The sequence below is a fragment of the Dendroctonus ponderosae genome, unplaced genomic scaffold (genome assembly GCF_020466585.1).
Source record: "Dendroctonus ponderosae isolate FM_Combo_2020 unplaced genomic scaffold, Dpon_F_20191213v2 Dpon_F_20191213_230, whole genome shotgun sequence".
NCBI classification, from domain to species: Eukaryota; Metazoa; Arthropoda; class Insecta; order Coleoptera; family Curculionidae; genus Dendroctonus; species Dendroctonus ponderosae.
Genome location: NW_026018439.1, coordinates 17,742 through 29,780, shown reverse-complemented (window position 1 = coordinate 29,780; position 12,039 = coordinate 17,742). Strand labels below are relative to the sequence as shown.

Here is a 12,039-nt window from a genome sequence, read left to right as displayed (position 1 = left end):
CGAAGCTGCCTCGATGAGTTTAACATGCGGTTTTCGGAACTTGATCTCGAGTGAAATGTCCAAGCCAAAAATGCACTTTTTAGTTGTAGGAACAAAGCAATATCGGGTCTAGGATGCGTGGAATGCTGGTTTAAATCAAAATAATCTAAGTCATTGCAGGCATGCACAGACCTGCCGAATGTGTTAAATCAGAATCTCCTATTTATGGTTTTATTAGATTTATATTTGTTACTTTGTAAACTAAGGCGTAGTAGTGTAACTGTCGATTAGCTAGCGATGAAAGAGTGGTAGTTTCCTAATGTTTCTGTAAATTTGTCAAATAGTGAATAATATTGATTTCAAACTACTGTGTTGTATGTACTTCCGTCAATTATATTTAAGTCTCCGAAGTCGCCAGTTCAACTACCGATGGTGGCGCTGCGAAACGTCAAATTACTCGTCGAGTGACAGTTGAGACTTGTCAGACTTGCTTATTGATGACATAAGAACAAAAGTCCAGACGCCGTCCCCCTGGTGGCTAAAATTACAACTAAAAGTTAAGTAGTAATTTGACACGTGCTTTGTTGACATCTGATTGTGATTTGTTTGGTTTGGTTCTAATCAACTTTTGCAAGCTTTTAAAGAAATAGAAACAGATCGAAAAGTGTGTAAGTATTGTTTTACGTTACAAATGTCATCAACTCCAATGTATATAATTTCCTGACTGTGTTTCAATTCCAAATCAAATTCATTCCTGGGTTTCAGTCATTTATTGTCTCGATCAATAATAAAACAAAACGAATAAAATACTGAGTATTTTATTCGTTTTGTTACGTGATAATGGACAAAATTAATAGTCCAAATGCATGGCTTAAAGCAGCAACAACGCTGCACATAAAAACTGATGATTGTGGAAAAATACACCGAAACGTATTTTGATTGATAAATAGACAATAAATGACTGAATCCCAGGAATTCATTTGATTTGGAATCAAAATACATAAATAAAGTGCGTCACTCAACGAAAAATCCGCTTGAATAATCTAAACTAAAGGAAGTGGATATGAATGGAATCTGACAGGTGGTGGCAAGTACAGTCCTGTTAAAGCAATATGTATTTATTCATTCATAAATCAATCTCTGGCTTTTCGTAAACAAACCAATCAGATCAATAGAAAATATGAAAAATAAAAACGTGATAGAAAACAAATTCTCGTGACATTCCGTTAAAATACTGTACACAAATGTACAAATGCGATATATTAGTTTAATTTAAGGCTAAATAATAATAATAATAATAGTAAGATAATGGGTTCACAAAAAATGCGATTAAAAAAGGGAAATATTTACAGGCTATTTTACGCGTAACATCAATATTGAACATAAATATTATTTATAACAAAAATTATCCGCCTATCAACGCCACCTGTGCAATATATTCATATTCATATACAATTCAACTGATAAACATTTAAACTAATCAATAACAATACAGGGCGGAAAATCCCCATCATCTATTATATACACAGTTATAAATAAATCACAATTCCGCTTTTCAATAGATCTAGTAAAGTTACACCAATTTTAATAAATTTCTGTCTCAGGCTCAATGAAAGATAAAACGATGACACTATTTTAACATCGATTTGAAATACAAACCGATACTTTTCTTGATTGAAATATCCATTGTATTCCAGTTAAAAACACATGAATCATAAATAACCGGACCATTTCGCGTACAACCCTAAAATAGTGAGTGCTTCTAGCATTCATCTGATATGCATCGGTTGCAATTGTGCTTCAATCAATCTTTTTTGTACTTAATCTTAAACAGGACCTTAGAATAAACTATACTGAGTATTAAACATTACTTAAACGTACCTTGGAATTATGTGCACAGTGAGTGAAGTCTACAAAAATAAACCTCTAATCTAACACAAAGTGTGAACTGCTGAACTGACTAAACTAAACTTGAGTTTTACTTCAGTAACACAATGCTGGTGCGAAAATGTCCGAATCGTGTTCGATTGATTGTTGAAACAAAGTCCAAATATTATTGAATTTCTCACCAACCAACGAACAATTCGGGACCCTAAACGTCTGCTTTCTAAAGCGTCTTCAATTGAAGCTGAGCGTTGCAGTGTTATAATTGAGTAACAAGTAGGCACTTGGTGATTACAATAGTGGACTTAAAGGCACTTAGCAGTCTTCAAAGCGTACTACTGTTGGCCCATTGAAGCGATGAAAGGTAGGTGTCTGCTCAACAGATTGAGCATACATCACCTAGAGGCACAGTTTTGAGATAACGTTCGCAGGGGTGGGAAATACTCAACTCAAAAACGCTTGATTCGCTTGCCACCGGATCGAGGAATGTTTTTGTGAAAAATGCTTACTTACCTTAATGCTTCTATCATTCAACGGCGAAGCCGCAAGTTTCCTCAACTGCTTGAGTCAGTTTTTCGTACAACGCCTGGTACGTCTCATAGGGCGGGATGTCTATTCGGTTAAAGCAGGTGTGGGCCTTCGGAAGGTTCTGCGGTGGAGCTTCAATACAGTGAATCGTGAAAAGACGTGGGCCTGCTGCACCGGTACTGCCTAGAATTAATCAAAGTTCGGGTTTAATGCCGTAAACTATGTAAAAGCCGTCAGTTACTTGCCTTGCAAGGCCTTAAACCCTTGGAGCGGCACTCGCGAGCTGCCAGTGACAAACTGCAACAACCGAGCACGCATCTCTTCTGAATAGGACTCGACCACTTGCCAAAACCATTGCACAACTGGCGTTTCAGCAGTGCAATGCTTCATTCTAGTATGAGAGCGCCAATCAGCTATGTCGATTGACCCTAGAAATCAAAGAAAAACGTTCTTAATCTTCAATCCGGATGCAGTAAAATGTTACAAAGTCCTTACCAATTCCACTAATCACCAATTCCAACTCTCTTTCATCAAAAGGCCTCAACGAGGCGGGTGGAATGAGCTCGATGAACCCTTTTTGGAGCGCCAGGAACTGCTGCTCTATGCCCCTCATGAATCTGTAATTCACATAGAGCTTCACATACTCTCTTTTGTTGTCTTCGGTGACTGTTATGCTGGAGCCTCCAGTTTTCAGTTCGTGCACTTTCACCACCCCAAAGCTGTTATTCTCCACGGAGAAAGAGGTATCCAGAACATCATCGATGTTGTTTTCGCTAAACAAGGACCAATTAATTGTACGAAGACGTATTCAGAAACGGTGCGACCACTTACAGCATCCAAGTGAGACTTCTGTGCAACTCGGGGTCGACCCCCTCAATATCCTGCAGTGTAATTGGCTTGTTCAGCAGCTGTTTGTAGAAGGGGAGCGTAAAACCGCCCTCCAGTTGGTGGTTATGGAACACTGCTATCCCCAATATCCGCCCGACGAAATGAAAGTAGGACAAATGCTCGGGATTGACGGAGGAATCGGGATTGATTTGCAACGTGTAGTGATCGTCCCGGCTGTATTGAAACAACCCGTATTGGGGATTCAACATTTCCCTGGAAAGCAAGTGGAGCCACTCGCGGGCGATTCCCCCATAGTCCAAGCCTTCCTCGCCACGGAACTTAACCATTAGTCGCTTACGCATGTCTTTTGGTCGCATTTTCATTATAAGTCTGCAATTTAGTTGAAAAGGCAGTCAGAATCAGAAGCGAAATCTAGAATAGCCCAATTACCTGTAACTCTCTTCAAATACTTCAGTCCTGGACACCTCTAGTCGACAATGGCCGCTTTGTGGCTGCAGTGCCGTCAACTCAGCTCTCAGCACCTTGAGCTTCGCGACCAAATCTCTTCGGTACTTCGGTAAATGCTCACTTTCACTCAGCAGGCCCTGAAATGGAAATCGTAAATCAGCAACCTGGCAGGTTTTAACACAAATCGGACTTACCTGAGGCAAATCCTCATAAACGCGGGGCCTGGGAGAGACCGGGGCGGCATTCTGGGGCGCCGCAGCCACTACATTGTTAACAACACTAGCAGAAGCTGGCGCTGTTGTAGTTGTGGCCGTGCTAACGCTTAACGGGACTGTGGCAGTGCTGACTGGCGGCTGGCCGTTGTGCTGAACAGCTTGTGGTGTCACTCTCTTAAGAATGTTATTCAGAATTTGCGAGTTTAGGCGGGGATCCGTAAATTGCGTCGTGCGGCTATTGTGATCGACAAAGTAAATCTATCGAGACAGATTAGTTAGTTTCCACAAATGTTGGACAATTCAGCCAAAAATGCTCACTCTGCCTGAAGTGGTTTGCCGCATTTCCCAGCCTGAGGGTAAAGGCCCCAAGTGGTCCAAAGCTAGGCTTAAGGGCGTCAAGTCTTTGGGTATTCTCGGATCATGCCACGTAGAAACTCCCGTTGGGATATGATAGAAGTAAACCTGGCCTTGCTGCGTAGTGCGCAGTTCTAAGTTAAAAGGCAATCGTTTTTAATCACAAGCTTGCCAATGTTGAAATGTGTTCTATGTACCAAATCCCGCCGGTAAGTCGAGCTTCGATCCACTAACGTTCCCATTGGCCGCTGACTGACCCACAGCAGCTGCAACTTGAGCAGCCGCTTGAGCCGCTAATACTGAATTGCGATTGCGACCTCCTCTACGTCTGCTGCTTCCATCGCGCTTTTCCTCTATAGCCCGAACCCTCCTCTCTCTGTTCGTGGGCATCCTTTGAGGACTTTGCCCGTTTGTCTGCGGCCCAACACTGCTGCTCACGCTTGCACTGGGACCTGCGGTTTGGCGCAAATTTAGAGCAATCAATAGACAAATCCTAGCACTTACCTGTAGTGGAACTAGCAGATGCAACCGGGCTGCCACTAACATGACTAGGTTCACTTGCAGTGCCCGGCAAAGCGGTTAAAAGCAGTGCTCTTGATTCGGAAGGAGATGCAGTGACTGCAACATTCACTGCAGCCTGCCTGGATTCGTTATGCTGGGGACTAACCATTGGGGACCCCAAAGAAGCGCTGGACCCAGGCGTTAGAGGTTGGGACATCTCAATCTGGTTATTATTATTCACTGGTTCCGCATCAATCCTGTAAAATCTACCACTTGATACATGAAGTCACTAGAAGACGGCATGATGGCCCTTACATAATCTCGTTATTATTCACATTCCCATTAGCTTCATGATTATGGCCCGATCGGAACCTATTTACAGCCACCACTTTTCCGTTCAGCTGCGGTCGGATCCACTGGGTCGACTTGGTGACGTGATTTACAAAGTAAGGCCGTCCATTGGAGGCCCGTCGCTCCTCCCAGCCTGGAGGCAAATCTTCTACAGGGCCGTTCTGCACGTCGCAGTTGCCATTTTCCGCTGGGGGCGCGTTCAAAGGGCCTCTGATATCGCCCAGAGGACTTACAATGGCCAACGGCGTGCCCCCACAAGGGCCATCACGTGACAGTAAGGAGATTATTATCTGGCCCTTCACCAGCTCGCTGTCGTCTTGGGATGATTTGCACAGGTCCAAGCATTGGTCTGCAAATAGACGATTATTTTATGTGTTTTAACTGCGATTGATGAATAAAGATTAGCTGTATTTGTCGTGTGTTGATGGCTGTAAATGGAGAATTAGAGGATCGGATGGATCCTCAACACGTTTTCTACTTGAACTTGTTTAATTGGCGAGTAGGTTACATCGAAACAGAGCACGAAACTGCATTGTAAATCTTGCATAATGCATAGTGATAGTGTTAACAACAGAAAGTTCTGCACACTTGAGTGATATTAAATAATATAATTCGTTCACTTTCACTGTTGCACCGCTCAACTCTAATTCAATGGTAATACTAATTAATGCGAAAAAGGTAAATTGATTCATCGCATGCACATCTAGAATATCGAAGTTTCGCAAAAAATAATGATTTCCTCGCAATTTGTTGGAATTGAAACATTCGGCAATCCAGGACGCGTTTCATTTTTTTCAAACGATTTCTGTTGTAAGTTACTGTCTCATAATAGTACAATTGCAAAATCCTCTTATACATCTAAAACGTGTTTAGAGTCATAAATACTTTCCACTATTGTCCTGATTAAGTAATCCTGCCTACAATTGGTTTATGATTCGTTATATTGCACTAATAATAATTATGGCTAACAGTACTTTGTTATTTCCTGATAAAGCGAAGGTTTTTAATTAATTAATGATGTTTTCCCAAGATTTGCTCATATAAGAAGAATTTTGGAAAATAAGTTAACTAAACGCCCCAGCGTCATTAGACCCAAATTGAAATGTTTACAGAAAACTGTTGCTTTTTAAATCTCGAATTAAGCACCAGCAACAGACCCGATAGAAGATTAACAAAAAGAGCGTTTGCTTGCTACTGATGAGATACAATACTAATTGAACTTACATCCTGTATCCTTCAGCCTCTGAATCAACGAGTTAACGATCCTCACACACCCCAAAAATCCGCTACCCTGTCTCTTGTGCACTTTGCGATGATTCCACACTGAAATAGTGATGGTGTCGTTCTTGCCAATGTACAGGTCGTAGTGTGAATTCCATTTCGGATCCAAGGTGTTTTTCACCGTTTCGGTTGAGTGGCACTGCCCACTTCCGTCCACCGATATCTTAGCAAATGGATCGGGAAGCCCTAAAACCCATGTACACTTAGAAATGCTGTTGACCACTTGTTTACGCCTTCAAGGCTGTAGTCGCGAAAGCCACTTACGAAACAGATCTTTCCGCACTAGGTTCCTGGCGCAAAGAACTGCAAAAGACACATTTCAATTAGTAATATTACATCACGAATTAATAAACTTGGGAGGTCCCTTTTGATTGAGGCCATATTGTTTGACAGTTGCGGAAAATTGGCTTTTAAATGAATTTCCGGTCGTTAAGGGTGGTTTATGTGGCGCCCCGCCAATACTCACTGGTTAAACGGATCTTCTGTGCCCCATTTCGACGTGTTGACGGTGTACCGGACATCGCAAAATAAAAGAAAATAACTATCAACACAACACCACACACACATCATTTACAATTCGCCATTTTCTACTAGCCGATTAGTTTTGGCATGTGACATTTCACTGAAAAACCGCTTGAGGCGCCATCCTTGCGAAGACTCACTCAACATTTTTAAAATATTTCTAATTATTCCTTTTGTACAGAATGTCTCAGACTCTCAGCACGTGAACAATATTCCTCTTCATTTAGACAGACTCACTAACAATTCTTTTGCTAATTGAACAGTGTTTTGGCCCCTTTTAATTGATAATCAAGAAAACTTCCCTATGACACTGACTTGTTTTCTATGTTTTCGACTTGTCATTGCCCTGACAGATCAGCCATCACATCAGGCTTTGTGTAATAAGTTCTGGTAGTAAAGTAATAAATGTAATTGTGACGTTCCAAATATCCACCACATTTACGGCCCTTTATGATTTACCGCGAAGGATCTATTTGCTGAAAATAACTAAACGGTAAAAACTTACAGTAAGCTGCACAATGGATTATCCCAACGAAAATGGAGGCTTAGGCCTTACTAGCGACCAGACAGAGAAAGTGCTGCAATTCCAAGACCTGACAGGTAACTTAAGTGTTTCTCTCAATTCCAACATGCTCCAGTTCGTTTCTTTAGGCATTGAAGACATTACAATATGCCGGGACGTTTTGCAAAGACACCAGTGGAACTTGGAAGTGGCAGTCCAAGAGCAGCTGAATATTCGCGAAGGGAGGCCCTCGGTCTACGCCACTGAATCCAGGCCTCCTGCAGTGGTCAATGATCTCTTGGGGCAGCTAATATATTTCGCCCCACCTACGGACGGGTCAGGCTCGGGATTTAAGAGATATTTTAGGGCGATTGTCGGGTTCATGTGGAACGTTTGCTACAGCACTCTTATTACGGTGTTACAGCTAACAAGGCGATTGCTAGGTAGGCATCTTGACTGAAATCAAGTGTTAGTAATAAACAGCACTGTTTTTCAGGCTTGGAATACAGACCTAGAACGGATCCACTGCAGGAAGTCATGCAGTTTATCCAGACATATGAGGAGAAATATGGCTGTGAACATCCAGTGTTTTATCAAGGGACTTTTGCACAGGTGTTAAATGATGCAAAAAGAGAGCTGCGATTTCTGGCAGTTTATCTACACGATCCAGACGCAGTGGACGCAGACCCATTTTGTCGTCGCACATTATCAAATCCTGAAGTTGTCCGATATATTAACAGCAATTTCCTGTTTTGGGCGTGCTCGGCCACTTCGGAAGAAGGCAAGCGTTCAATGACTGCAGTTAGGTGTGGATATTTTCCCTTCATGGCACTACTGGTGCTCAAAGAGAACAGGTAAGCACTCGTTCATCTAAAAATCCGTAAAAATGTCACATGTTTCTGCAGGATGACCATAGTTGGCAGATTGGAAGGTCATTCAGAGCCTGATCTTTTGCTGCAAAGGATGAGGACCATCGTGAACGAATTTGAGGTGAATCTGGTCCAAGCAAGAGCCGACCGATTTGAGCAGAGCATAAACAGGTTGGCGATATTAAGAGTTTTTAATTGTCCTCACTAAGGCAGGCGATTGTTTAAAGGACATTGCGCCAGCACCAAGACGCAGCCTTTTTGGAAAGCCTAAAAGCGGACCAGCTGAAGGAGCAGCGAAAGGAAGAACGCAAAAGGGCCGAAGAAGAGGCAAAACGGCAAATCGAGCAGGCAAGAGGGAGCGGGAATTTCAAGTTGCAGTCACTGTATTAACGGTTTTTTTATACAGGCAGCTAGAGAGGAAGAGGAACGAAAACATGCCTTGCAGAAGGAAAAAATTGATTCAGTCGACAAGGTGCCTTCAGAACCGGACTTATCACACCCTGATGCGGTTCATGTGGTGTTCAAGCTGCCCTCAGGGATGCGTCTAGAGAGAAGATTTCTGAAATCGCACTCGCTAGAGGTGAGCACTACTTGCTAAGCCTTACTGCAACATTTCCTATAGTGAATATAATCTCATGTTTTCCCTTAGCACGTCTTCTACTTCGTCTTCTGTCACCCTCATTCTCCCGATTCGTTTGAAATAACCACGAACTTCCCTAAGCGGGTGCTAAACTGCCGACCAGCGCAACAATTGGGGAAAGTCCAAACTCTCGAAGAAGCCGGCCTTAAAAACCGAGAAGTGCTTTTCATCAACGACTTGGATGCATAAGAACCGCAAAAAATACCCAAATTCCCTGTATTATACAGAGCAAGTGGTTTTAAAGAAGTGAAAGTGAAATTCTTGTGAGAAACTGGCAACTGACTAAAGCACACGATACATTCCCCTTTTTCGAATATACTGTGCCCGCCCATCTGGAGAAGTCTGCTAATAACAACCATCAAAGCGGTCATTGCTAAAGTATCAGACTGGATGATGTCTTTGATTGTATTCCTTGTACCAATGTGATACCACTGCACCTTAGTTTGGTCATTTGTGACTTCAGTGCGACTCTTGATGGACATATTCGCGTTCTGTCAGGTAAAGTATTTAAGCCTAAGTTTTTGATTTTTTATATGGGAAACCCTTGTAAGATTCCTATTATTGTTGTGGTCAGTAGACTCACTTCCTCAGTGCGGATGGTGATTGATACTTGCATCGCAAACTTAGTAGTTTTTGGCAAGAGGTCACTTACCGAAGATGTTAAGCGTTGTGATTTTTCAGTTAAACTGGGTGTATGTGCATTGACAATAACATGTTTTCACTGTTCTACACCTGGTATTCGGTTAATTGTTAATATAGTTTAAAGAAGCATTTACGTAATTTGTAATTTTTATAGCTTGCTTTGTCTGGTTGGCCCTCGCTAGGGCCAAAGAATGAAATATTTTTAATACCAAAAGCTTAGTTTGTATATAATGTAAAGGAAGTACATTCTGCCTTCGGTTTATCCTCACTACCAACCACTGGGTAGACGAAGGTCCGAAAGTGTTTAGGAATGAGTTGGACAAATCCTAAACTTTCCAGGAATAAATATTCAACATCCACAAGTTAAATGTGTGTTTTATTACAATTCCTTCACGTTCAGCCTAACTCTATACACCTAATCAATTTCTCCAATATACACCATTTTATCGCTTCCTACTGACACAACGATTGGCTCGTTGGGGTGGAAAGCCACGCTATTCACACAGCCACTGTGTCCAGGCAGTTTGTAGATGATTCGCCTGGACGAGGTGTCCCAAATGTACACGAATCGATCAGCTGAGCCTCCGCTCACCTAAAGCAACATTCCCGTAAGCATGTAAGCAACTTTAACCCAATCACAGGCCTTGCCTTATTGCCATCTGGCGACCAGGCACATCTCAGCAGGTTCTTCTCGAAGTTGTGCTGATGTCCACTGAAGATTTTCACGCATCGTTCCACTGGAGCGAAGGGCCTGACGTCCCAAATTCGCAAAGTGTTGTCCATTGAATTGCTCAGCAAGTATGAGCCATCGTTGCTCAACGCCAATCCTGTGATTGTATCCGTGTGTCCTTTCATGGCGTAAGTGATTTCCTTCTTGCGAGTATCCCAAACCTGCGGTAGAACTTTGCTTTAAACAGCGTGATCTTTAATGGACCCAGTCAAGTAAAACCTTAATATCATTGTCGACGCCTCCACTGAAAACAGTCTCGGCTGTGTCGTTAAAGCAAACCGCCGTTGTTTGATAAACAGAGTTCATGGTTCCGGCGCATTGTTTCTTCCTTTGGTCCCATAGTCTGACTGTACTGTCGTCACCCCCTGACACGATCATCTGGGGCCCCCTTCGGGAGGGTTGTGCGCAATTTGCGAACGCTGTATGTCCTGAAATGATTGCTTCTTTAACTGTTCGTTAAAATTCAGTTAAGCAATTACTGCACCTTTGAATCGCTTCACTCTTTGCCCAGTAACAATATCCCATAGCCCCAACGTGTAGTCGGTAGAAGCAGTCACAATGTTGGCTCCATCGGTCGTAAAGTGCAGCTCCGTTATTGATCCTGTATGTCCAGTCATTACGGAAATATTGTCGCATTCCCCATAGACGCCCCATAGAACTAGAATTAGAGGGTTTGAGCGACTTCTGCAATTGATGTGAGGGCAAACTTACATATCTTGCGGTCGAAACCGGATGTGGCAAAGTACTGTCCTTCGGGGTGGAAATCTACCGAAAATATTTCGCCCTCATGGCCCTCACAGACCATAATAGGGGCAAAAAGGTTCGACGTACGTGCAGGGGCCTGAAATAATGTTACGAGTTGCACTTTCTTGCTATTTGCATCGGACTTTTCGTATTATTAGGCCTCTTCAGAGGTCCAATAGAGAAAGGAGCATTTCCTAAGTAAAATGAACTACTATCGAACTGTTGATGTGTTGCATAACCTCAATTTGAGAAATGTTTCATCAAAACTAGGTTTTCATGGGCTTTCGTGAACTTTTTAAGAGTGTAATCATGATTTGTTAGTGTGCAAAACACGTTTTGCAGTAAGTGGCACTCAGCAACCGTATTTTCCCGTGTAAACACCCGGGTTGATGTGCTGCAAACCAGACATTTGAAAATGCTTATGAACAATTCCCCAGACTTTTCGCTTAAACTGTGTTATTTTAGAGGCACTCTAAACAACATAAAGCAGGTTACGAACTGGATTTCCAATCGCATCCACTACTTACAGGCTGAAGCTGGCTGACTTGTTTGTTCTTGCTAGTGAGGGCCACGTCTTGTTTCGACTTCTTCTGCACTGGCACGAGAGCCGATTCATCGGCTTTCCTCTTATTATCCGCTACCATGTTGAAGGAAAATGCGATAATAAGAAACCGCAAGTTTTGTTTATAATAGAAAAAAATGCACAGAAGCAGTACACAAATCACGGAGGTTAAAGATTGGAATTTGACAATGTCAATTGTCAAAACATAATGAATGATGTTGCCGCGATCTTGCTATCTCTCTTGGACACATACTTTTACACAACTTTTCATCTATTATTCATTTGGTTTTTATGAAGACATGGCAACATGTATATTTGTAATGGGGGTTTATTTTAAAACCCCCTTTTAGGTTTAAACTTTTACTCACTAGCAACGCATGAAACTTAAAAGCATGAGCACAGAAAAAATGTACACTTAGCTTAGTAAATGTCGGTCTCA

At 42.2% G+C, this 12,039-nt stretch overlaps 3 protein-coding genes across 5 annotated transcripts; 1 reads left to right on the top strand and 2 right to left on the bottom strand.

The window, feature by feature from the left end:
* Positions 1-1,081: 1,081 nt before the first annotated feature.
* Positions 1,082-7,014, bottom strand: LOC109545226 (E3 ubiquitin-protein ligase SMURF1). 3 transcript variants are annotated; one of them, XM_019915768.2, is made up of 14 exons: positions 6,856-7,014; positions 6,654-6,692; positions 6,333-6,575; positions 5,073-5,457; positions 4,761-5,023; positions 4,454-4,708; positions 4,221-4,390; positions 3,882-4,160; positions 3,670-3,824; positions 3,223-3,609; positions 2,887-3,164; positions 2,637-2,819; positions 2,377-2,574; positions 1,082-2,262 (listed from the first exon to the last, which is right to left on the bottom strand). In XM_019915768.2, exons 1-13 carry the CDS (start codon positions 6,908-6,910, stop codon positions 2,390-2,392), a joined length of 2,877 nt encoding a protein of 958 aa, XP_019771327.2. In that variant the 5' UTR covers positions 6,911-7,014; the 3' UTR covers positions 1,082-2,262; positions 2,377-2,389. The 3 variants fall into 3 exon arrangements, with proteins under 3 accessions (XP_019771327.2, XP_019771326.2, XP_019771328.2); XM_019915767.2 differs by having other exon boundaries at positions 1,082-2,574; XM_019915769.2 differs by having other exon boundaries at positions 1,082-2,574; positions 4,761-5,014.
* A 215-nt stretch (positions 7,015-7,229) lies between these two features.
* LOC109545230 (FAS-associated factor 2) lies at positions 7,230-9,932 on the top strand. Its single transcript, XM_019915775.2, has 7 exons — positions 7,230-7,511; positions 7,563-7,856; positions 7,910-8,267; positions 8,319-8,453; positions 8,510-8,630; positions 8,689-8,862; positions 8,932-9,932. Exons 1-7 carry the CDS (start codon positions 7,430-7,432, stop codon positions 9,109-9,111), a joined length of 1,344 nt encoding a protein of 447 aa, XP_019771334.2. The 5' UTR covers positions 7,230-7,429; the 3' UTR covers positions 9,112-9,932.
* LOC109545232 (U5 small nuclear ribonucleoprotein 40 kDa protein) lies at positions 9,922-11,810 on the bottom strand. The gene is made up of 6 exons (XM_019915778.2): positions 11,566-11,810; positions 11,006-11,135; positions 10,779-10,952; positions 10,514-10,722; positions 10,213-10,455; positions 9,922-10,156 (listed from the first exon to the last, which is right to left on the bottom strand). The coding sequence occupies exons 1-6, from the start codon at positions 11,680-11,682 to the stop codon at positions 9,980-9,982; spliced, it is 1,050 nt and encodes a 349-aa protein (XP_019771337.1). The 5' UTR covers positions 11,683-11,810; the 3' UTR covers positions 9,922-9,979.
* Between the last annotated feature and the right edge of the window lie 229 nt (positions 11,811-12,039).

Coding starts and splice junctions, on each gene's coding strand:
- LOC109545230 (XM_019915775.2), top strand. CDS start 7,430: ATGGATTATCCCAACGAAAATGGAGGCTTAGGCCTTACTAGCGACCAG. Junction 7,857..7,909: donor GCTAACAAGGCGATTGCTAG/GTAGGCATCTTG, acceptor ACTGTTTTTCAG/GCTTGGAATACAGACCTAGA. Junction 8,454..8,509: donor TTTGAGCAGAGCATAAACAG/GTTGGCGATATT, acceptor GATTGTTTAAAG/GACATTGCGCCAGCACCAAG.
- LOC109545226 (XM_019915767.2), bottom strand. CDS start 6,910: ATGTCCGGTACACCGTCAACACGTCGAAATGGGGCACAGAAGATCCGT. Junction 6,576..6,653: donor AGTGCGGAAAGATCTGTTTC/GTAAGTGGCTTT, acceptor CATGGGTTTTAG/GGCTTCCCGATCCATTTGCT. Junction 5,458..6,332: donor GAGGCTGAAGGATACAGGAT/GTAAGTTCAATT, acceptor GTCTATTTGCAG/ACCAATGCTTGGACCTGTGC.
- LOC109545232 (XM_019915778.2), bottom strand. CDS start 11,682: ATGGTAGCGGATAATAAGAGGAAAGCCGATGAATCGGCTCTCGTGCCA. Junction 10,953..11,005: donor CGGTTTCGACCGCAAGATAT/GTAAGTTTGCCC, acceptor CTCTAATTCTAG/TTCTATGGGGCGTCTATGGG. Junction 10,456..10,513: donor GCGTCGACAATGATATTAAG/GTTTTACTTGAC, acceptor GTTCTACCGCAG/GTTTGGGATACTCGCAAGAA.